Source organism: Octopus bimaculoides, chromosome 11 (genome assembly GCF_001194135.2).
Source record: "Octopus bimaculoides isolate UCB-OBI-ISO-001 chromosome 11, ASM119413v2, whole genome shotgun sequence".
Taxonomy (NCBI): Eukaryota; Metazoa; Mollusca; class Cephalopoda; order Octopoda; family Octopodidae; genus Octopus; species Octopus bimaculoides.
Genome location: NC_068991.1, coordinates 66,290,941 through 66,302,993, shown reverse-complemented (window position 1 = coordinate 66,302,993; position 12,053 = coordinate 66,290,941). Strand labels below are relative to the sequence as shown.

The following is a 12,053-nucleotide window of genomic DNA, read 5'->3' as shown; positions in this document are numbered from 1 at the left end:
AGAGAGAGAGAGAGAGAGAGAGAGAGAGAGAGAGAGAGAGAATAGTGGTACAACAATGCACCAATACTTACTGGAAATAGCAGTCAATAATATATAATTGAAGAAATTGGAGTCAACAAGAAGCGGTATAGTTGGACAAGAAAGAATATACCATAAATATATATATATAATGTTGGAAGGGCTAAAATTGTTGTGGTACCAGTTAACAGATAATGAAAGGAATGTCTCACATGTAGAATAAATTAATAATATGCTTATAATAATAAAATACAATATACCCCATCACTCATAAGCATATGTAAATAATATGTATATAAAATAAATGTACGCATACATTAACCTAGATTTAATAAATATTTCAAGTATTAATCTGTAATTGTAATATATTAGTAGTAGTATGATAAAAACAAATAACAAACAAGGCTATTATAGTTTGTTCAGACCATTAATTACATGTTTAGAAATGAAAAATGTGTTAATAGTTAGATGTACAATAGGTCTTGAACAGAGATCAAACCGATCAAAACATTGTGTAGATATGAAGATAAGCGATTTTTCATTTCTAAAGGTGAAGTTAATGGTCGATTAGTTATAAATAACTAATCTCAACTAATATGTAATTGTGTTTGAAATTCTGGGGGAAAATTCTTGAAACAGAAAGTTATCAATTCCATATGTTGTATAAATTAATTTACGATTTACTGTTATTGGACATTATATTAATAATAATTACTGCATTGATATAACCAAGTGATTGTATTGTTATGTTTTGATATGTATTATTTGTTATCCTGATGTTATCCTGAGGCTTGTGTATTGGGTTTTACTTCTTATGCTTGTATAATAATTCTCAGTTTCAATCAGTAATTCTCTGTCTATTTTTATCTCTGCTACTTATTCTCAAAGGCTGAGATTCCTAGCTATGTAAGCCAAATTTTGTTTTTGTATTCAGCATTTAAAATGCTCACTATCTGCTTTCCACCTGCAACATAGCAATATTTATTCACAAATACACTTTCACTCACTCACCTTCATGAGTATATATATATTTTTTTTTGTAGAATATTGTTATTATTGTCATTGTGTTTATGGTTTTGGTGTAAGATTAAAAAGTAAAAAAAGCAGGGGAAAAAAATCACATGTTTATTGTCTATGTTGGTTATTTTGAAATATTTATCTGTACCCAATTGATGCTTTAAGCTACATCTTTAGCACTAGCCAAAAGAAAACATCTTCATCAAAGATGCCATTGAGCCAATGGAAACTGAGCTTTGCTACAATCAATGCTTTCTATGTGCACAACATTTCCAACATATCGCTGGTAGTTTCTGTAGTAATTTGCAATAGCTTCTTTGTAGTTAGCTGCACTTAAATGCACTAAATATTCTTTCTCCATCTTGGAGACAAAATAATTAAATTTTAAGCAATTTCTTACAGGTAAAAGCAAAATCCATTTTCTGTATATTCTTTAAGTTTCTGGGAATTTCTTTTGTTTCTTGCATGATGGGTATTTCACAAGCAGAAATAATGTCATTTGGGTTGTGTCAGCCCCAAAATATACTTATGGAACCAAGTCTCAAATGGAACATTATTATTATATGTTGTTGAATGAAGACTAATTGTTTTAATTTCCAGTTGATATCATTCCTGTCTGATCACGTGACATTATACAGTATTTGAAGCATCTCTTTACATTTCGTGTATTTCATGAGATATCAAATAACTTGACAAAACTATTAATTTCACTACAGTTGTTATTTATATGTAAAGCACACTTAGTATCATCATCATCATTGTTGATGACAACAGTAAGAACTACCAGCAACAGCATCACTGATCAGAAGACAAGCCCAGGATATTGAATTTCTCTATGAAACATCCCATTTAGATAACCTGACCTTCTACAGTTGAAATCCCCACTAGATCTCCTGTTGCCTACCTATACTCAGTTCACTTTTTTACCCTGTAATCTTTGCCCCTCCTTATATTCCTATACCAACTATACCAACATAGTCATTTCTCTCTGACATATCAGCTGGTAGTTTCCATAACCTGACACCTGCACTCCTCATTCTGCACTCAATGCTACACTCAATGATCCCTTGTAGTTCAGTTCACATTCACTATTCCATATGTATGTATATCCACATCTAGATTTTCTGTCTCTACTATATGAAATTGCAATCTTGTCTGGTCAATAAAAGAGCCCAATAGTAACCAAATCTATTTTAATTTACACTGTACCATCTTTAAAAAAGAAGGCCACACGAGGTAACATAATTCTAGAATCGGAATGTCTTTGAAAACAGTCATGTTGGTGCTTGTTGGAACCCCTTTAATCCTGGGTTTACTTGATGAGGATTGGCCTAGGATTAATCAGTATCATAATTAATGTAAAAGGACTGATTTAACCCATAACCCTTTTTGATACCAACCCACCTAAGACCACCTTGGAGCCTATGATACCAACTTTCTGCTTTAAAGTCATCTAAATTAAAATTTTTCATCAAAATAATTTATCCTAATTTATGTTCCAAACACCAGCTTAATGATGACAGTTATTTTATTAAATGCTTCATTATTTTCAAAATTAATTGAAAGGGAGAGTTGTTGGCACTCCGTCGCTTACGACGTCAAGGGTTCCAGTTGATCCGATCAATAGAACAGCCTGCTCATGAAATTAACGTGCAAGTGGCTGAGCACTCCACAGACACGTGTACCCTTAACGTAGTTCTTGGGGATATTCAGCGTGACACAGTGTGACAAGGCTGGCCTTTTGAGTTACAGGTACAACAGAAACAGGAAGGAAGAGTGAGAGAAAGTTGTGGTGAAAGAGTACAGCAGGGTTCACCACCATCCCCTGCCGGAGCCTCACGGAGCTTTAGGTGTTTTCGCTCAATAAACACTCACAATGCCCGGTCTGGGAATTGAAACCGCGATCCTATGACCACAAGTCTGCTTCCCTAACCACTGGGCCATTGCGCCTCCACTGAAAGGAAGAGTATTTAAACAGAAATATGGTAGCAAAAGGGTTGCAATTTGCAGTCACATACTGTAGGTTGTAATTGGTAACTCTATGTGCCAATGATGGAGCTTCTGTGAGGTTATTTGCCCCATGAGAAATAGTAGCTAGGCCCCACTCAAATCACAAAAAACAAAATTAACATGTTAGAGTATAATTCAATGAAGGCACATGGCCTGGTATTTTTGGTGTTGCACTCGTGATTGCAAGATCATGGTTTCATTTCCCAGACCAGGTGGTGTGTCATGTTCTTGAGCAAAACACTTCATGTTGTTCCCATCTACTCAGCTGTAAATGAGTAACCCTGCTATGAACTGGTGAAGTGCTGTGATCTTGGTCCCTTACACACCTTGGAAACTGGGTAACTGGTCTTATGAGTCCTGGGACTTGAGATAGTTATATCCAGGAGACTTACTCAGATTATAGTTCAACTCAACATGAACTGATTGGAGCCGGTGAATGATAACAATACTGCAATCTTAAACTCTTTGGTATCCCTAATAACATTACCAACATTAATTCTACCATTTAGTGACAGAACTCCTCTGCTAGCTATACTAAATCATCAAACCCTTACAAATCAAGCTAGAAATAGCAACCAAATATCCCTCCAATTATACCCAAATGTTTTTTTTTTTATCAAAAATGAAAAAAAAAAACAATAGCCCACAAAAATGAAGAATTTTTGATGTTGTTAGTCCTCATTCAACAGAAAATAAAATATTTTTTGAAGACTTTTTTGAGTTCAAATTATTAAAATAGTTCAGATATATTCCTGTTTTATTTTAATTTTATTTAATTTTTTATTTCAATTTCCTAAACATACATGATGATCTTATTCAAATCTCTTATTTTGGAAAGGTTCACACCCTCTTTTTTTTTTTTTAAATTGTTTTATTATTGTTCTGAGTATTAGTGGCATCTTCATTTTTTTTTTTTACTTTCAATACTTGTTTATATATGTATATATATATATTGAGTAATTATTGATTTCTGTTTACGAGCATTGTTGAAAATTGTTTCTTCTTTGTCAATAATTATTAAAACTGGTTATTATGTTTATTCATATTTATTATGTACATATAATTGGCACTGTCAGTTACAACGATGAGTGTTCCAGTTGATCCAATCAATGGAACAGCCTGCTTGTGAAATTAATGTGCAAGTAACTAAGCACTTCACAGACACATGAACCTTTAACCCTTTTGTTACCATATTTCTGTTGAGATGCTCTGTGTTTCTTTCAGTTAATTTTAAATATAACAAAGAACTTAGTAAAATAATTTTATCATTAAGCTAGTGTTAGGAACATAAATTGTGACTAAAGTTTGATGGAAGATTTTAACCAGAATTTTGAAATCAAGACATTTGTACTACAGAACCAGAGGTGGTTTCAGTCGGGTTGGTATCAAAAGGGTTAATGTAGTCCTCAGGAAGATTCAGCATGACGCTGACTGTGACAAAGCTGACCCTTTGAATGACAAATACAACTCATTTTTGTCATCTGAGTGGAGTGGAACAACATGAAACAAAGTGTCTTCTTCAAGGACACACTGAACCTGTAGGAATCAAGCACATAACCAGACAATCATAAGCTGAATACCTTAGCCACAAAATCATGTGCCTTCACACAATGTACATATATTATTTCCTGTTTATTATTTACATCTAATACTAAGCATATAAGTTGAGCTTCTTTTCAAAAAAAAAAAAAAAAAATGTATCAAATAATTACCCTGGGTCTTATATATGAAGTTGGACCTCCCATTATCATTAATTTGTCAAAAGTTATTTTTCCTGAATGTGCTCTGCTGAAAGTGAGATGCATCTAATATCTCCTTGCATCTTTTATGCCATCAACTAAAACAATTACTATACACACACACTATCAACTATATGTGAAGGTGCATGACCAAGTGATTCAGCTGCTGCACTCACGCTTGCAAAATTATGGTTTCAGTTCCTAGACCAGGTGGTTGTGTTATGCCCTTGAGCAAGACACTTCATCTCACATGGCTCTGCAATCACGTCAATGCCTGATGTGTGATACACTTCACCATACATCTGTTCAAACAACGTTGATTTGATGAAGGATGTGATTTAATGTACAGCACATACATTTGTTCACTCTAAAACAAATCATTTGTACAGGTTGATCAACAAGAAATGGCAGAACTGTCTTTGTCGTACTATGACTGACTACCATCAATAACTTATGTTGTTTAAGATTTACATTTTAAAAGGGTTCATCCCAAGGTCCTGTAATTTGAGTTGGTGTAATTTAACTTTACAGTTGGATCCCTTTTTTTTTTTTAGGTATCAGCATGTCTGTTTAAGGAATTAGAAAGAATTTATTGTCTTTCTCTTAAATTATATAATTATAGTTCAGTGAGTTTGTATTTAAGATATTCCTCTTGTGTGAAACAAACAAGGTATATGAAAATCTGGAAGCCTTTAGAGATATCTCACTCATACTCATATGCACACACATACACACTACACACACATACAAACACACACAAATGCACAAGTACACACATACACACAAACATACACACTCCAGACATGCACCACACACCACACACACACACACACACACACACACACACACACACACACACGTGCAAATACACTCACCACACAAATGTACACATGCAGACACACCATACACCACATACACACCACACACACACCACATATACCACAGACACACCACACATATACCACAGACACACCAAACACACCACCTACACATACACACACCACACACACACACATACCACACACATACCACACACACACACACACACATACATACCACACACCACACACACATACCACACACACATGCACATGCACATGACATACATTCTCTCAATGCAAATATTGATAAATTGATTTTCATAAAATTAATCTTAACAACTTAATTTTCATAAAAAGTTTTAGTGTTGGATTAACTCTTCTAATACCATCTCGTCTCAGACTTCTCTTTCATATTTAGATGAAAATCTGAATCAAAATCTCATTATAGCATAAATGATAACACAAGTAGTATTCACTTGGTGTGCATCAGTACAATATGTATCAAGTGCCTGGATCTTATCTTCCTTGAGAAACCTCAAGTCCAGAAAGTAATTGCTTGCAAAGATGTTGCACAACATCAAAAATAATGAAAATAACTAATCATTACTTCTTTTTTCTCTGTTTTCTTCATTTTTTATGTAGTTTTCCTTTTTTCTTTCTTTTTCTATTCTCAATGAAGGTATGTACCCCAGTAGTTAAGGTGTTGGGCTCATAATCATTAGGTATTGAGTTCAATTTCTGAACCAGGTAGCACACTGTGTTCTTGAGCAAGCCACTTCACTTCAAGTTACTCAAGGAGTCCCAGTGACTCCTTGTGGTTAACCTTATAACAGATTGCTGTCCTATTCAAAGGTAGTTTTAGGATACATATATACATACATATATGCATACATACATATATACACATATAGTCGTGAATGGGTTAAACTCCATGCTGGAAAAAATTAATCTATGATCAAATTAAATCTATCTTGAGGATGTAGTTTCTTATACTAGAAGTACAATCCCTCTATCCTGTACATAATGATAATGTTTTAATTTGAGATGAAACACTTTATTCTCTTTAACTCAATCTGCCTTGCTCCAGATTGATGTTGTACTTGATTGGCATCCAACTGTAAAACTCATTGCTTGTGTCCCAGTCTGTAATACTATAGAATTCACTGTAGCATGGTAAAATTGCTCTAGGAATGTTAAAGAAAATGGTAATAATTTTGCTCTCAGTCTTCTGTGGTGTTTGTCTGCTTGTCTAAACAGAACTATGTTGAAGAGTTTGCTTCAAGCTAATGTAGATTCACAGCTTTTATGATATGTGAAACATTGTTATAATCATATTGAAAAAAATTTATTTCAGCTTTTGTATTATTTTGGTTCTTAAAACATAAGAGATTAAAATATATTTTTCTGCATGAAAACTATAAAATATATAATCAAATGACTTCAAATATTTTAATTAATATAATGTTTTAATTAATGTCAATGTTACAAGATATTATAAACAACAATCTTAGACAGGAAAGGGAAAAAAACAAGTCTTGTCAGTCTGTTTCTTTTTGTCTCAAACTAATGTCGGATATTATTTACAAAATGTATGTTCAACTTATCAGTTAGAAATATCAAAATGCTTCTACTCTCTCTCTCTCTCTCTCTCTCTCTCTCTCTCTCTCTCTCTCTCTCTCTCTCTCTCTCTCTCTCTCTCTCTCTCTCTCTCTCTCTCCTACTGAACCCAAAACAACAATTTCAATCTTCAATGTTACTTTCTTTCAATGAAAATAACTAATCATTACTTCTTTTTTCTGTTTTCTTCACTTTTTTTATAGTTTTCCTTTTTTCCTTTCTTTTTCTATTCTCAATGAAAGTATGTAATCCAGTGGTTAAGGTGTTGGGCTCATAATCATTAGGTATTGAGTTCAGTTTCTGAACCAGGTAACACACTGTGTTCTTGAGCAAGCCACTTCACTTCAAGTTACTCAAGGAGTCCCAGTGATTCCTTGTGGTTAACCTTACAACAGACTGCTGTCCTATTCAAAGGGAGTTTTAGAATTTCAGTCTAAAAATACCCTGAAAATCTTCATAAGCTCATGACCCTTTTCCTCAAACTCTTTTCCTGTCTTTCCTAGACATTGTTATTTTGTATCTGATTTTAAGTAATTGCAATATATATACAGACAGACGGACTGTTAATATTATTTTGAAAGCAATCAAATTCACAAGTTACATCATGGAAGAGTCATCTTAGCCAATCTAAAAACACACAAAAACAGTAATTTTTTTTAAAGTCTGGTATTTTTGTATTGGTGTCTTTTGCCAAACTGCTAATTTATGGAAATGATGTAAACAAACCAACACTAGTTGCCAAGTGGTGGTAAGGACACAACATACATACAGTGGGCTTCCATGGCAGTTTCTGTCTACCAAATTTACTCACAAGGCATTGGTTAACCCAAGGCAATAGTAGAAGTTTGTTGCCTAAGGTGCTGCTCCATGGAATTGAACTCAAAATCAAGCAGCTGTAAAGCAAGCTTCTTAACCACAAAGCTATGTCTGTGCCTATAGTTATGGTCACTTTTCTTGTATTTATTAACAATGCAGTCTATTATGAGATATCAGAAAGTTTCATGACAGTTCTGCAATCTGGTTGCTGTCATAAATTCAGAGAAGTTGTGTCAAAGACAAAGTATGATGAAACTTTTTGACAACTCAACAAAGATTGTTTATCATTGAGAAATAAGCAAAAAGAGGATGTAACAGTTTTTGTGCATTTTTCAATTATTAAAATGATTCTTTACCATAATGTAATTGTCTTAGTTTGACCCTTTAGCATTTAAACTGACTATATCAGGCCCAAATATTCCACCTGTTTTATTTTCAAGTCGGCCAGATCCTACTTCTCACATCTACTGTACAATGTCATTTTATAAATAAAAAATCACATGATCAAAATCTTCAAGCTACAAGATAACGCATGATTAATTGAAAACAGTATGACTATATAGGAATTACATTTGACAGAATAATGTGGTTGCTAAAGGGTTAACTCTTTAACATTTAAACTGACCTCATCGGGCCCAAATATTCTATCTATTTTATGTTCAAACTGGACAGATACAGCTTCTTACATTTATCCTATGATGTCATTCTAAAATGTAAGCAAGCACATCATTGAAATCTCGAAGCTACATGATCAATTCAAAACAATGTGAATAAATGAGCATTACATTTGACAGAATAATCCGAACGCTCAAGGGTTAGAATGCTATTAACTATTTAGATATATTATTAAGGTGAAATTTGTTATTTTTGATGCAGTTGCTTAGCTCAGTTTAACCCTTTAGCATTTAAACCAGCCACTTCTAGTCCAAATGTCCTACCTGTTTTATGTTCAAACCAGTAAGATCTGGCCTCTCACATTTACCCTACAATGTTATTCTAAAAGTAAATGATCACATCATCAAAATCTTGAAGCTACAAGATAATTCACAATTAAATCATAACAATATGAATAAATAAGCATTACATTTGACAGAGTAATCAGAATGCTTAAGGGTTAATGGAAGCTCAGATAAAATTAATAATCAAATAAGTAGAACTCTTAAAACTCATAATTAAGGATTCACAAATTTGAAATTAGTCTTCTTAGAATTAACTTTAAGAACCCTGTTGCTTTTTTTTTTTTGTCTGTCTTTTTAAAAAAATATTTTTGTTAGTGATTATAATAGTGACCTTAATAGTAATTGATGTTAATGGTAGCCTTTTTAATTACTCTGATGCTTAATGTTAATAATTTCATGATAGTATGTAATTTTAATAATTCTAAAAAGTAATTTTTAACTATGATTGTTAATAAAAAAAATTCTTATTGATTCTTCTTTTGATAATTTCAATTTTTAATCTCATTTTCTTCCTTCATAGCTTGAGATAAAGGTAAATTTGCCGAAGTCTTTTGAAAATCCTGTGAAGTTTGTCTTGACTTATGTCTGTCTCCCCCATTACTTCCACCAAACCCTTTTTCAGACTAACTATGAAAATATCTGTCCCTATTTCACTGCTGCTGTTTCCCACCCCTCTCGTCTCCACCCCCACAATTTTTATCCAATTTCTAGTATTGCTGTGCAGCACTGTGTTATTCAAGAACTAAGACAACATTGTTTTTCCTATATGTGTTCTTGTATTTACCAAACTGTAAATGGTTATTTTCTTGTTTTTCATATCCAACTTCCTTCTTCCTTCTCAGTGAAATTGTGTGTTACCATCCTTCACATTATGTGCAGAAAATCACGAGGTACCATTCTCCACTGTAAGCAATAAGTTCTTTGTACAGGTTTGAATACAATCAAGCCAGTACTGCAAGATATAAAAGATTTTTGGACCACAAATTTATAGAGTACCATTGTTCATAGTTATGTCCATTGCCAAGGCACTTAACAGTCAAGAGCTCTGTCCATCTACTGTAAATATGCACCACAGGGTAGTGTAACGGTTATGCTGTTACTTTACACTTTAGGTAATGGTAAAACTATAAAATACACAAGTGTTTTATTATTGTCTTGTGATGAGTTCAAACCAATCATCTTGTTGATATGACATCCTCTCTCAAGAAACAAAGGTTAGATATTGGGCTGACAACTTTCTCCTCACAGAAAACACTCACAGTTTTACAAAAACCAATGACAAACTAGACGTACATAAATGAGGATGAGATGTGTATAAATGAATGATAATAAGGAGGAGGAGGAATAAATATGGGCTTCAAAAACCCAATAGAAGAAAGATGAAGCTTAAATTTTGCATACATGTATGAGGTTGTGTGTCTGTGTAGCAAGTGGCTGTCAGAAGGGGAAATAATGAATAAAGCAATAGGACTGGGGTAAGTTTTTGTGGCAAATCACATTTGTGACCCCTGTCCCTCCTGGTTTCAATCTTTAATGTGTACCAATTCCCTCATAATACTAATAACTTTAGGGAAAAACACAAACATCATGACCTTCATTCTCTATTTTTTTGCTCTTTTTTTAATATTTTTTCACTCTTTAAAGTCCAACAGTTTCATGTCTTAATTAATCCATTACGAGTTTGGAGAGACTATTTCATGGCATTTATTAAGTCAATATTTACTCTCTTGTATAAACATGAAGAAATAATTAGACGCAGATTCATCACTCAACTTGCCTGATAAAGCTAGACACCTTTGCTAATCCACAGTTAAATTATTATTATTAAGAATAAGATCTTATAGTGAAATGACTTTATCATCCAACCCAGGCTTGCAAAGAAACAGCGATAGAAACAAAAGATAATGAAGAAAAACAAAAAAATAATGGTTTTAACCCTCTTCCTGTCCAAAGCATTTTCATAAGTTTGTCATTAAACGTCTATGCTTGTTACAGACTTTTCATTAGCCCTTGTCTTATGCGTTATGAGTAATATAAAACTTAGCATTTGTAAGTTCCAAGTTACTCTGAGGGGTGAAAGAAATTGGGTTTGTGCATCATATATGATGCATGAGTACCAGGGAAGTTAAAATTTAAATCTATAAATGTTTATAGGGTGAATTATAATGTTTGTAAATCTTGTTTTCTCTATGTGAATGTGGTAAATGCAAATGCCATTGATTAAATTCTAGGTTTGAGCTATTAATAATCTTTGACTGAAAATTCATTTTGGAGTAATCCTTTACTATTTACAAGTGTGTGTGTGTACATACACAATAGTATTTGTGTCTGTATGTTTATGTGTGCAAATTTGTTTATTATATACGGACAGAAAGATGGATAGTGTGTGTGCAGCTTGACAAACATGAGAAGGCAAATGGAATATTATGCCAGCCTTATCTCTCTTGAACACAAAACCGGGCTGCATATGAAAGTATTGCACCCAAGAATCTAAGACAAAACAACACAAGTTCCATTGACTGTACACTAACCCTTTCCACCCTCTCTAGCTTTACACCAATCTTACTAAGATATGTGGTTAGTAATAAGATAGTGTCAGTTAGAGGGTGACATATTTAACATAGTGAGCATTAAAAAGCTAACTGGAAGTAATTATACATATAATGGAAAGACAGTATTAGAACTTGGTTAATATCATTACATATTAATATTGATACTGATAATGATAACGTGGGGCTTCGAAGTAATTTCGCTGAGTAATTTATTCACAAGTAAATCAAGATGGTTATGCTTATATTAGAAAGATATTGCACGAAATGTCTGTCATTTTGCCAGCTCGAGAAGTGTGAACCAGGGAAGGTTGTTGTGTGGGGTAGAGATGGAGATGACGTGTCAAGTTCCAATAGCATTCTTCATTCTAAGCGAAGTCATTAAACCGTTCTTTTACAAATGAGTGATTTTATGTTAATGTTCATAAAATGTATTACATAAAAACATACAAATATATATATATATATATATATATATATATATATATATATATATATATATATATA

At 33.1% G+C, this 12,053-nt stretch overlaps 1 protein-coding gene across 1 annotated transcript in view; it reads left to right on the top strand.

Moving 5' to 3' along the window:
* Window positions 1-12,053, top strand: part of LOC106879700 (calpain-A) — a 159,322-nt gene that overhangs the window by 76,848 nt on the left and 70,421 nt on the right. The window contains exon 6 of the mRNA XM_052972000.1: window positions 907-924. Within this exon, the coding sequence (XP_052827960.1) occupies window positions 907-924 (18 nt within the window). The remainder of the gene's footprint in view (window positions 1-906; window positions 925-12,053) is intronic.